Here is a 14,565-nt window from a genome sequence, read left to right on the forward strand (position 1 = left end):
TTTACTTCTTAGCGTATATGGATTTCCCTTGGGCCGGAGTAATGCATTTTTATTGAGTGGTTGCAAGGAATGTATGATAGAAATTCACAAGAAAAATTCGAATCGTTTCCCTTACGGTTACCGTTTTGAGGATTACAGTTGGTGTCAAATCCAATTTCATCGCCTATTTTATATACAGTGAAGTAAATCCTCGAAATATATTTTTTATTTATACTTAATTTCATCATATATCCGTTTCATCATTGTTTCAATCATTGGCAGTCATTATAAGTAAAAGCCATCGTTTCCCCATTTTGAGAGTATGTGAACTGTAATGCCAAAAGCAGTTTCAAGAGACGTTCTTCCACAGATGCTTCTGAACATAGATGGCTAAGTAGCGTAAAGAGGGCAATCAGAGCCCGGGGCGTAATATGATTATTTTCACCCCGTAGTAGAAATGAGTATAATCTTATATTTTCGACATCTTATTCCATTCAGTTAAAAACAATGACATAACGGCACTTATGAATTATCTCCAAAGCGCCGCCAATGAGTGGCGTTTCGAAAAGAAAATCTATATCCATCTTACCCTCCTCCCCTCAAGCGTTTTTCATTGGCCAAGTATATTAATAACTTCTACCCACAGCACTGACAACCAATAGAAATTGTCTAATTTGTATCACCATTGTACTTAGGAATTATTCGCAATTTATAAATTAGTAAAAGAGAACATGTTAGGACTAATTTAAACGATGATTGAAAAAGTTATTCCAATTACCTTTAAAAATGCTAAGAAAATGTTTGAATTCATTTAATTTGCCCACACATTAGCACACAAACAAATGATGATCTTAATTTGATTTATAATTTTGCACTTAATATTTACAGACAATAATTTAAGACATCATCCATTTAAAAGAATAAAATTTAGCATGAGATAATGTTACTAAAATTGCAGCTTTGTGCCAAATTTTGGTTCCAACAAGTTGAAAAAAAAAAAAAAAAAAGGAATGCAAATTACATATTCGACTTTTTTTTTTTTTTTTATTACAATGCACAATCAATACAATCCTCCGTCGTTGAAAACTAAAAAAGGATATATATATATATATATATATATATATATATATATATATATATATATATATATATATATATATATATATATATATATATATATATATATATATATATATTTGTGAAGTTTTTTTTATGACGAATAAGAAAAATAAAATTAAAATATCGTGAAAATTAGAAGATAAATGAACCTCCCAATTACATTTTTAATAGTTATGTGGCGTCATGAGAACTGCTCACATGGAAAATGAAAAGAGCACTCATAATATTATTAAAAGAGCACGATTTTAATATCTATGACCATTTGATTTAAAAACAATTTATTGATGAAATTAAGAAACATGAAGTTATATTAATTAAATAGGCTTAATTGAAATCAAATGCAGACAATATGAACAGCAGACCAGCGGATCACCAGAGGTGATTAGTATATTATAAATGTGATTATAATTGACTTACAGATTAGCTGAATAGATTTTAAATCGATTAATTTTTCTGTTTGACTACTTAATATTCGATTCCTTAAATTCATTCCTTAAATTTTGGCTACAATAACTATTTTTGCATCAAAAATATGGTTATGAAAAATGTTAGTCATCTTCCAGCACAGACGAAAAGTGTTGAAATCTTTTCAACTATCTATAATTTACGGTGTTCATATGCGTAATTTTAGAGATACTCAAAAGTCAGAAAATTTCATCCCCCCTCCACTTTTTAAATATTTAAATTTATCATAACATTCCATCTCTCCGTATCTCAGTAGCCAGTGAAGAAAATGAGTATAATAATGATGATAATAATAAAAAAAAAAAAATTCACGAACCCTTCAACTTCTTATCAATGGCTCCGTTATTAATTATTGTTATCTGAAATGGAAGAAAGTGAGGAAACATTACAACCAATCACCGGTTTTATCAGTGGCGCCCGCTGACAAGAAAGAATGAAAGATGAATTTAATCATTCAATCCTCTTTCTCAGCGCCGTTAATTGCGCGCCACATTAACACCGGTGACGTTTTTGCGATGTTAATCTCGCTCCCGGTCCTATTTACGTGGAACTTATCTACTTTTGCAATCTACGTTTTTTTTCTACCGTAGAGAGCGGCAGCTCTAAACGTGGAACAAAAACCGTCCGAGCTGAAACACATTGGCTGGGTAGAAAGAGGTAAAAATATACTGCTGTAAAAAAAAAGGTGTTATTTGCTTTTATTTTTTTTTTAATTCATTTACGCTCTAAAAGCAATTTTTAGACACATTACTGGCTCGTAATTTGGGTTGAAATTCGTTTTTTTTTTTTTTTTATCGTTCTAAAGCTAAAATAGTTTGATATAAAAAAATATCATGCTTTTAAAAGTAGGGTCTGCTTTACAGTTTCGTTAAGTTTTAATTTAAAAGCGAAAAAAGTACGTTTTTAAGCAATTTACAACATAGGAAAAAGTGGATTTAACCTTTTTCTTCCTTTAAAAAAGGAAATTAGTTTTAATTACTTTTTGTGGAAAAATTTTATGTTACTGCACGAATTAAAAAAAAATAGGAACATGGGAAAAAATGGGAAATTAATTGCAACAAAAAGTGCTTTTAAAAACTTTACTTTGGGTTTTAAGATATATATAAAAAAATTAAAATCCAGACCAAATAGAAGTAATAGCTTGATATTTCACTAAACTCTTATCTAAAAAGGATATACAAAGGCCGTTTGAAAACATTCTAATAGAATCCATATGCAAAAAATCGAATGTTGCATAACGATTCTCTATACGTGTCTGTCATGACAATGCGTCTAGAGTATTTTCATTCAAAATTCTGCTTACTACCAAGTAAATATATGTTGATTTTCTATACTTCAGTTTCCAGCTGTCAGAACAATTATAAATATTGCAGCCCAGATCTCTCACCATGTGATAGTTGCTTATTGTTAAGGAATTTCGCGGTAGATAGTTTGATTAAAACGAATGATAAGAAATAGGTTGATTCAAATGCTTTGTTTAAAAATCACAAGCAAAGCACAATTTAGAAAAACGGTGCTTAAAAAGAATATGTTTGCTTTCTAAGAGAATAGGGCGGTTGACGTTTCTACAGCATATATTTCTTCGATGCTGGAATTTTTAATCTTAAAATTAATCAGAAAATTTAGATTTATTTCGTATTTTATTACACTTTTATTCAATAAAACTAAAAAATACACAAATAATGTTTTCAGAAGAATAAACAAGAATTTAGATTTTTATAAAGAAAATTAATTTTAAAAATCAAGTTTAAAATTAGTTAAAAAGTTTAGAAAAAAAACCCGGGATATTTTTTGTAATTGTTTATATAAAATTTTTTAAAAATTGGATTTACGTAAAAATTTCATAAGAGCTTCTTACTTAAAAAAAAGCGCATCATTTTTCGTCCTTTAAAAAAACGAAGTGTAGGTGTTTATATGAAGGCCACAAAACGGAATACAGTTCGTCTTTGTTGACATTCAGAGGTTAACAACAAAGTTGTTTTTATAACTCAAAAAAGTCAGCTCGCAGGTGGAGACTTCAAAAACAGAACCAGGAGATAAAATAAACATAATCCGACGATGTTATCATCAAAAACAAACCGCTCGTAACGAATAATAAATTAAAAAAAAAAACAAAGAAAATTGTAACACGCTATTTTATACGATGCGAAATTTAACACGAAATGAATGTTATCAATAACCGGAATGCTGAAACGATATAAAATGCGTAGCAAATGTTTATATTTGTTTTTTAAATAAACCGAAATCGTTTTCTATATTCACTTCATGAAATGATTTACCTTAATTTTATTATTCCATAATGGTATATTCTAGTTTTTAATATCAAAGATTAGAGAGAGAAATACTTATACAATGGCAAATTATGTAAGTAGTTCTCCTAAACTTCTGTTGATTAATTTTATTTCCTGCTCCAATTCTTTCTATAAAATTATCTGACTTGACTATCAAGTTCTGAGTTATCACCAAGAGAACGAAGTTATAATGTCGTTACTATCTCTTTTTGTGCAGATAAATAACTAATAAGTCGTCTTTTCAACTTCTGGATATCTCTACGATCTCAGTTTCCGTACTGTTTTTGTTTTTATTAAATATAGTTGACTAATTTAGTTAAGAATATTATTATCAGAGCTAATATCATTAGAATAATGAATATCAATTAATCATCAGAACGATCATGATAGAAAAATGGTTCTGAACAAAAATAAAATAGTTACAACAATTTTTTGTAACGATTCTGTTAATAAAAAGAATTTGTCTTCATCAAAGACTTTAATAAAAAGAAGTCAAATTCTGTTAATAAAAAGAATTTGACTTCATCAAAGACTTTAATAAAAAGAAGTCAAATTCTGTTAATAAAAAGAATTTGACTTCATCAAAGACTTTAATAAAAAGAAGTCAAATTCTGTTAATAAAAAGAATTTGACTTCATCAAACTTCATCAAAGACTTTAATAAAAAGAAGTCAAATTCTGTTAATAAAAAGAATTTGACTTCATCAAAGACTTTAATAAAAAGAAGTCAAATTCTGTTAATAAAAAGAATTTGACTTCATCAAAGACTTTAATAAAAAGAAGTCAAATTCTGTTAATAAAAAGAATTTGACTTCATCAAAGACTTTAATAAAAAGAAGTCAAATTCTGTTAATAAAAAGAATTTGACTTCATCAAACTTCATCAAAGACTTTAATAAAAAGAAGTCAAATTCTGTTAATAAAAAGAATTTGACTTCATCAAAGACTTTAATAAAAAGAAGTCAAATTCTGTTAATAAAAAGAATTTGACTTCATCAAAGACTTTAATAAAAAGAAGTCAAATTCTGTTAATAAAAAGAATTTGACTTCATCAAACTTCATCAAAGACTTTAATAAAAAGAAGTCAAATTCTGTTAATAAAAAGAATTTGACTTCATCAAAGACTTTAATAAAAAGAAGTCAAATTCTGTTAATAAAAAGAATTTGACTTCATCAAAGACTTTAATAAAAAGAAGTCAAATTCTGTTAATAAAAAGAATTTGACTTCATCAAAGACTTTATTAAAAAGAAGTCAAATTCTGTTAATAAAAAGAATTTGACTTCATCAAAGACTTTAATAAAAAGAAGTCAGTGGAACAAATACAGTAGACTCCCGATGCGGGCGGGTTATCCGCGCCTGCCGCACTAAGTTTTTTTTTTTGCTTCCCAGCAAAGACAAAATGCTTCCAAAGCAAGAAGCAAACACAAATGACTGATTTCTTCAAAAAGATGTAGTTTTACAGTTATGCTTTTGTAATTACATAATACATAACAGTATTAAAACAGTACATATGTATTCATTTTTCTGTGTTCTTTGACGCCTCTCGTAAGTACTAAGCACTTTTCTGTTTTCATTAACAAAATGCATTTTAGGTTAGTTTTGAGTGATAAACTAAAATATTAAGCGTTAGTGAAACATTTCCTGCTGTTTATTTTACGTTTTATTGTACATAAAACGATTTTTCAAAGTTGGAATGACTGTTTTCTCTTTTGCTATACCCGTTTTTAGCTTTTTTCGGATTATCCGCGATTTTCGATATCCGCGGCGGCCGCGCCACCCAATTCCGCGGATAATCGGGAGTGTACTGTATATTCTTATTGCATATTAATCCAAATTTGATACCAAAATTTTCTATGATTGCCCCAGCGTTTTTAAAACTAGTTTTTATTTTCTCGTTAATGAAAGGATAGACAGTAGTGGCCAGAAAATTAGACATTAGATTATATGGACATCTAATTTTTTGACCTACGTACACACAAAAAAGTAGAATATCTGTTAACTGAAAAAAAAATATTAGAGAGACGGAATTTGGCATGCAGTCCTTATACGAAAAGCATAGATTTCTATCAAAATTTTGGATTAAAAAAAAACGAAAATTGTAGGTATGTCGGTCAGCTCATGGGTGGGTATAAAAACGCGATAAACACTCAATGCTGCAAGTCAGTAAAATTTAGTATACGGTTTTATCAGTTACAAAATTTCATCCGTCTAGCTGACGGTGGATTTGAGTTATCTTGTTCATAAACAATTATGCATAATTCCAAAAATGTGTGTGTGTTTGGAGTCAGAAAGTCAACAGTTATTAAATTCTCGAGCACCATTTTTTTTTTTTTTTTTTGACGATCGGAATGTTTTTTCTTTATAGATTACATATTCGAAAATATAAAAATAGTTCTAATTTTCTTGCAAACAATGATAATGAGAAAGAACACTGTAAGAAAAAAATAAGGCTCTATCTGTGTATGCAATAATATCCTTATGTGACTTATCTTGGTCAACAGGCAACATCCGCGTGGTGGCCCATTTCACGCCAAACACAGTGGTGCATGTTGGCAACCATGAATATTGTTTCCGATAGCCAAATGTACGTTTTGTATGTGGTTATCTCAATACTCTGAAGTTACTCCTTATATCCTTATTGCATTGAGATTCGTTATAAATTCTGTCATAATGCGTGCAACGATGAACGAAAAGATCGCATAGAGAATGTTTCTCAAGATGGTGAAATGGACTACCTTACGTATATTGCTTATGTAAACAAGGGAAGGCAATCTATAACAAATTCTATTATTTTATTGAGATCTTATGGACAATAATGAAAGAACAAAAGTAAAGAATAATATGAATTTACCACCAAAAGTTATGCATAGACTTGGTTACATTTACCAAGAGACCGCCATGAGAATCCAGGTATGAGTCACATCAACGGATCAGGATTTCGATTCCCCCTTCAAAGAACATTGCCGCTAGTGATGTGAGATGGGCTTTAACGGTACTCGTTAAACTGGAGATTTTTCTTAAGGAAAGAATGTGGAGCAGGAATATATAAAAAATGACTCTCTTAAGTCATAATTTTAGCATGCTGGTTGGTCCGCTGATTCCTTACTGTAGTGAATACAAATAATTGCAACTTATGGGCCGATCCTGATCTAGTGCGACGTAACCGGAAACTAATCTCTTGCATCGTAATCTTAATCGTAAACGAATTCGTACGATACTCTCGTCACTCTAATCGTCGACACGCGGTCAGGCTCGGCTCATAGGATGTAAATATCTTGTTGTATTTTAATGTTGGAAAAATAAATTTATTTTTTTAATAAGCACGTATTGTGATTGAAGGCCGACACCGAATGTGAACATTCCAATCCCCACATGGTGACCCGGACGTGATACCTTCATACAGCGTCACTTCTCAATTTTTTTCGAATCATTTCATCAATTCGTTGAATAGGATGTTCTTTTACGATAGAAAACTGTTACCTTTCAATGAAAATGCTACTTAGAGCCGAATGATTTTTGTCTCCTTCCTGAATTGAAGAATTGGCTACAAAGAAAAAAACTTCCACATTAATGAGGACTCTCCATAACTAGGTTTGGCATGCTGATTGGTCAACTCGATGCCCGGAATTCCATTCTTTCAAATAATTTGTTCAACTCGTTGAACAAGATCCTTTGCTACCACTGACTTGAGTACTTGTACCCATACAATGAGAAACCGGCTTAGAGCCGAATGATTTTTGTCTCCTTCCTGAATTGAAGAATTGGCTACAAAGAAAAAAACTTCCACATTAATGAGGACTCTCCATAACTATGTTTGGTATGCTGGTAGGTCAACTCGATGCCCGGAATTCCATTCTTTCAAATAATTTGTTCAACTCGTTGAACAAGATCCTTTGCTACCACTGACTTGAGTACTTGTACCCATACAATGAGAAACCGGCTTAGAGCCGAATGATTTTTGTCTCCTTCCTGAATTGAAGAATTGGCTACAAAGAAAAAAACTTCCACATTAATGAGGACTCTCCATAACTATGTTTGGCATGCTGATTGGTCAACTCGATGCCCGGAATTCCATTCTTTCAAATAATTTGTTCAACTCGTTGAACAAGATCCTTTGCTACCACTGACTTGAGTACTTGTACCCATACAATGAGAAACCGGCTTAGAGCCGAATGATTTTTGTCTCCTTCCTGAATTGAAGAATTGGCTACAAAGAAAAAAACTTCCACATTAATGAGGACTCTCCATAACTAGGTTTGGCATGCTGATTGGTCAACTCGATGCCCGGAATTCCATTCTTTCAAATAATTTGTTCAACTCGTTGAACAAGATCCTTTGCTACCACTGACTTGAGTACTTGTACCCATACAATGAGAAACCGGCTTAGAGCCGAATGATTTTTGTCTCCTTCCTGAATTGAAGAATTGGCTACAAAGAAAAAAACTTCCACATTAATGAGGACTCTCCATAACTATGTTTGGTATGCTGATTGGTCAACTCGATGCCCGGAATTCCATTCTTTCAAATAATTTGTTCAACTCGTTGAACAAGATCCTCTGCTACCACTGACTTGAGTACTTGTACCCATACAATGAGAAATCGGCTTAGAGCCGAATGATTTTTATCTCTTTCCTGAATTGAAAGAGAGGCTCGTCAAAGAGGAAATCAAAAACCTGATCCACAGATATGAAAAAATGTCTGAATTTTCACTGCGATTTTATTAAAAGCCAACAGTATTTGTGCATAATTTCAGCAATAAATTAATTTGATTCACGATTCTTTTTATCTTTCCTTTATGCTCGATCCTTGTAATGGAAATCAGTAGGAATTGTTCCTTCAAAACTTTCTCGCAAACTCTCTTACACAGGTGTTAATCCCCTTCCCCGGCAAAAAAATTGAAGTGAATTCCCTTGTGAATTTTGAGTAAGGTAAAAAAGGCATTGAAGTGCAATAGTTACGAAATATTAAACTTGGCGTGAATTTTATTGAATCTATCGTGTGATCATTGGCGATTAATAATATCTGAAAATCGAATTTGAATTTTAGATGTGTTTCTCCCAACAAATTAGAACCAAATTTCAACACAAAACTACAATTACAGTCACAAGATCCCATATCAAATCTGACATATTTACGTCATTGTATTTTTGAGTTATAGCGTTTACATGCCTCTGAAAGTTCAGATGGTCAACCCCTTCTCGAATTTTGTTCGAAATTTGATGGATGTCAAAACTATCGATATTAAATATGTGTTCCGAATTTTATCTATCTAGTTGTCTTTATTTTGCGGTTATCATATTAATTTATATTCGAACAACCGGTGAAACAGATTATCTCTCTTTGTGTGGCAATTAATCCCTGACATACGGTTAATAACATCCGAAATTCAAATTTGTGTTTTAGACGTGTTTTTCCCAACTGTATGGAACAAAAATTTGGCACAAGACTATACTTACAGTTACAAAATCCCATATCATTATTTTGATTATCGTTTACATGTTTATGATAGCACAGGCCAACAGATGATCAATCCCTTGTTAGATTTGGATCAAAATTTGAAAGGTGCCTTTACTATAGATGCTTATTATATGTGACGAATTTCATCTATCTAGCTCTCTTCCTTTTGCAGTTATTGTATTAAATTATATTCGAAAAACCGAACAGGTAATCTTCCTCTGAGCTGATTTTGCTCAAAATTTGATAGAAATCTTGGTGTAAAGAAAAAATGTCAAATTTCATCTTTTTAACGCGGATTGTTTTTGAATTACCTTTGTGACAGACAGATAGTCATAATTCTAATAATGTGTTTTTTGAATTCAGGAAAGTCTAAAACGTGGAAATTCATCGAAATCTCGATTTCAAATTATTTTTTACCTTCTCTATTACTTCGTACATAAGAAGGTAAAAAAAAACGTCATCGTAGTACGCAAATAAAATCTGATACTAAAACTCATGCAGTTACAAGCAATTGTAATTTGTGCAGTCGTTTCGAATAACCCCAGCACAAATTTAGTCACAAAAATGATTAAATCGAAAAAAAAAAAAAAACGAAAAAAAAGACACAGACATACTTTTATTGCTTTACGAGTCACAAATATAATTAATCCTCAATCGAACACTCAGGTTTTCTTATCTGATCTCCAAATTCGAACTTGAAAGATTTATTGTCGCGGACAGAACTGCCGACATTCCCCGATCACAATTTATTGTCGAACTGTTCAATAAATCAATGGCTGATCAGGTGGAAGAATGTAAATCTGATTTACGTTTGGCGACTTTTTGTCGATGATGTTTGAAATGATTTACGACGCAGACAACCTTTTCAACTCCGTTAGATTAAGTCGTTGCCTCAAAATTTACTCCTGTCGTTGCTTTCAATGAGTTCCTTTGTTCTTTGGCGGTGCGCGTTTTGCTATTTGCGTTCATTTTATGGTAGACTAAATAAGGAACTGAAAGCTTTATGCGTTTCGTTTAGCATTGATTACTCTCAGACACGAATATTTCCGCGGTTTATTTTTTACTAATAGTTATGTCCTTCGATGAAATACATATTTTATAAAATTAAATTTAATGTGAGTTGAATCTTTTGAAGATGATTTTACACGCTTTTAACTTCATCCTTGTTTATGAAGATGAAATTTTGTAATTGATGTTTCACTGACTTATTAATGATATACAACTGTGAAATTTTGCACAGTTGCGGGTTATTGTTGACAATACAATATTTTAATAGTCTCCGATAATTATCTATTACTTTTAGTTCGATTTTGATTCCATATTAGAAGTGTGACTAATTGTGATTTTTGATTTCAAGATAACAGAATACCTATAATAATGTATAATGATATATAAAAGGTGGTCACAAAAGTGTTTCCTGATCACAAAATATTTTTTAATCCTTTGAAGTGGTCTTCCCAAAATTTTCTCGCATATACTCTAATAAATATGCTATCCCAGTAAACATCTTACATGGCACTTGCATACAATAGTTACGAAATATTAACTTTTGGCGTGAATTTAACATTTTTACTGAATTTATCGTGTGATATTTGGCGACTTTTTGGGCGATGATTCCCTGGAATGCATTAATAGTATCTGAAAATCAAATTTTAATTTGACACAGAAGTAGTCATCAAATTCTTTACCAAATTTGGTACAATTAAGCCATTGCGTTTTTGAATGATCGCGGTTATATGTTTCTGAAAATACAAACCGACACGGTCAACCCGTCATTGGATTGAACTCAAAAATTAACAAGTGTCTATACAACAGATGTTAAATCTGTGTTCCGAATTTTATCTATCTAGCTTTCATTTTGTTATTATCGCGTTAACTTACATTCGAACAGCTGGAGAGTTGGAGTTCCTCTGAACAGTTTTTACTCAAAACGTGATAAAAATCTGCAAATTTGATGTAAAGACCGCATACGAAATTTCATCCGTCTAGCTCAAACATTTTTGAGTTATCTTTGTCACAGACAGACAAACAGATTGTTGACCATTTTCTAAAATTGCATTTTTTCGAATTCAGGAAAGTTCAAAAACGTGAAGATTCGTCAAAATTTCGAGTTCTAATTTTTTGACGATTAATATGCTTTCTCTATACTACGTATACGGAAAGTAAAAATTAATATAGTTTGGCATATGCTGCTTCGATATATTGTAAAATCTTTTATAAAGTTTTTAATAAAACCACTTAGATTTAAAAATTTCAATGTGAGCATCCTTCGTAGCTCGAAGAATGGTAAGACGGTGTTCTCTTTATCATTAAGTATTGCTCTATATTTCGGCTGTCACATTAAACACAATATTTGTGATTTCAATTTTGAGTGTATCAATATCTTCGACAGCCGTTGCAAAATATCCTATCCTTTATTTAACTCTAAAACTGACATTGAGAAATAATGGTCAATTTGAATTCATGGCATCAAAGATCATATTGATTTTTTTTTCTTCCATCGAAGCCATTTCGATCGCAACTGAATATAAAATCTCTGATTTATTTTTAATTTAATTATATTAATGTCCCGTTTTAAAGTAACATTACGGCTATTTTGGGATTTACCTCGTAATTTTGAGCAGCGGTCATATGATGAGGACGACACCGGAGCTGTAACTCTTTCTCCAAACTTTCATACCACACCAGCGGGAGGATATTTGGCCCTGATTGTTTTAACGGGCACCAGACCCGCTTACACGACGGTTCTTCAGTGGAATCGGGTCTCCAACCTAAAATCCGTAGGTTCCGAAGACGTGACCTTACCCCAGTCCATCGAGGTCTCTTATAAAATCTCTAATTGTGCCTTAATTGCATTTTTATTAAAAAGATTTATGAAGACAACAGTTCATTATATAAATTTTGCAGTATTATATTTAAAGATTCTTTCTTAATACATTTTGTTACCAGCGAAGGACTTTAAGACTGCCCAGTATAGTTGCTATAAAAGAGAGAAATGGGATAAATGAGGATATTCTTCGGTGAGTACTAGCATTAATATAGACATAGCATTATTCATCATTCGGGGAATCATAGCATTCATTGCTTGACGATAACTGCCAAGATTTATCGGAGGGTATTGATAGTCTCTAATTTCGGTGTTTCACTCTAAAATACATATTTAAAAAAAATGCTTTTAAAGCAAGCTTTTATTAACATTCTAAAAGGCATGAAATATTCTTTATTCAAAAAATTGGGGATCAAAATGAAGTTATAAAAGAAAGGGATCCAGAGAAGTATGCTATAAGGATATTAAGCTATAATGGATATAAAAAAGGAAATTCCATTCATTAACAATTAAAAATAAATTATGAATTGTGATTCCAAACTACTGATAACATTTATATCAGTGCATAAAGATTTTATTATTTTGATTTGACCTCCAAATTTTTGTAGGCCAAATTAAGATTTTTTAACATGAAGAAATATCAATATTAAAAATAATGAGGTCACATAAATTCCTAAATATTGTCGCAAATATAAAACACAAATGTATTTATTTCAATTGTAAAATCAATTTAATGAATAAAGGCAGCATAAAGGAAAAAATACCATCGCAGCATCACTGAAAATATAATTACAGAATTCTGTGCAGTCAAAATTAAACAATTTTGTTAAGATCGATGCAAAAATGAATATTTCCTACCTGAGTTCCATTGAGCCCGTTAAGAGGCAAGCACTGCTCCTCCACCCTTTCCACTGCCCCTGCTCTCTTGCCGAGGCGAGTGGCTTCTCTGGCCAGCCACAAGTCCAGCACCGGAATGCCCGTTGACCGGATGTCGCTCTCGGTCAAGGAGTTGATCATTAGCATTACCCACACGGGCCTTTTTTTCTCCCAGTTGCCTATCAAATAAAAATTAAAAGCAGTAATTAAATTTTTATAAAGAATTGGTTGAAGGATGATTTTTCTCAAATATATCCATATTACTGTATTATATATCGTTATGATATGTTAGATATAAAATTGGAAGTCATTCTCTGTAATTATGGAGATGGATTTAATTCCAGTTATCTAAGCTTGTGTCTAAACAAGTCCGTTGTTCAAAAATGTGATGAAAAGGAAATATGATATAACCTGTTTGTTAAGACGTTGGTGCGCACAGGCATTTGTCTGTTTCTAGAATTTGGGCAGACGTCCAAATACAGAGCAGTCAAGTCCATTCGATGAACAATTTTTAGTAAATATAATGCTCTTGGGAGGTTATATCCCATTTTAATTGCAATAATTTTGCATTCTGAGTTTGATGAATATCGATAAACTTGTTGTTGTATCTTATGTCACTTGCCACGGACTAGCCCGCTGTTCAAAGATAGCCGATTTAAGCCTAAGGGGGACCACCTCTTGTTTTTATCGTAAAGTCAACTTGGGCCAAGAGTACGACTTGACTACTCACGCATCACTCATTCGCTTGCACAACCCCTTTTTTCAGGAGGGCACATTCACACATCTCACAGATAGAACTGGAAGAACAACCATGCCCAAACCGGGACTCGAACCCGGTACGCCCAGATCACAGGGAAGATGCGCTATCCCTATGCCAGGACGTCGGCTCGATAAACTTAATCCTCTTAAATGAAATTGAAATTTTGTCTAAACTTATGCCATATTCGGAAAATATTAATTATAAAATGTATACCATATTTTCGGACGAAGGGAGTATATATTTTCCATTTTCAATAGTTGAAGAGGAAAGATGGAGAAAATGTTTAATTTATGCTTTTTAGGTGACATATACAGTGTTTAATATCTGGAAGACTAAGCTTCGCACAGCAGTATTTTTATTGGGGGGGGGAGAAAATATTTAGATACGAAATCCCTTTTTTGGTTACATATGAATATTTTTCAATCTTACCTACATATGAACTGGTCATTTAAATTTTTTAAAAATCATGAGTGCGTTTAGTTTAACATATTATTCGAAACAATCTGCTGTATTACAGTATTCATTTTACAGTTTATCTATCATTTATCATCATTATTTATATTTTTGAACTGACACTCAGTTTTACCATGGTGAAATCGGGTCCGAGATGGCGTTATACGAAATTGCCAGTATGAGAGCAGATAGAAAAAGGCTCTGGTAGTTAGTTATAAAGAAATGTATTTCATGCGCATAAAATCGTATTTTTTTTTTTCAGGAACGACATCTATATAAATAAACTTAAAAAGCAAAAATATTAAATATAAATACATAAATAAAAAAATAAAGCAAAAA

General features: G+C 31.8%; 1 protein-coding gene across 1 annotated transcript in view; it reads right to left on the reverse strand.

Moving 5' to 3' along the window:
• Nucleotides 1-14,565, reverse strand: part of LOC129972473 (metalloprotease TIKI1-like) — a 166,738-nt gene that overhangs the window by 92,316 nt on the left and 59,857 nt on the right. Inside the window, exon 5 of the mRNA XM_056086618.1 lies at nucleotides 12,996-13,192. Within this exon, the coding sequence (XP_055942593.1) occupies nucleotides 12,996-13,192 (197 nt within the window). The remainder of the gene's footprint in view (nucleotides 1-12,995; nucleotides 13,193-14,565) is intronic.

The sequence above is a fragment of the Argiope bruennichi genome, chromosome 6, assembly GCF_947563725.1.
Source record: "Argiope bruennichi chromosome 6, qqArgBrue1.1, whole genome shotgun sequence".
In the NCBI taxonomy this organism is placed as follows: Eukaryota; Metazoa; Arthropoda; class Arachnida; order Araneae; family Araneidae; genus Argiope; species Argiope bruennichi.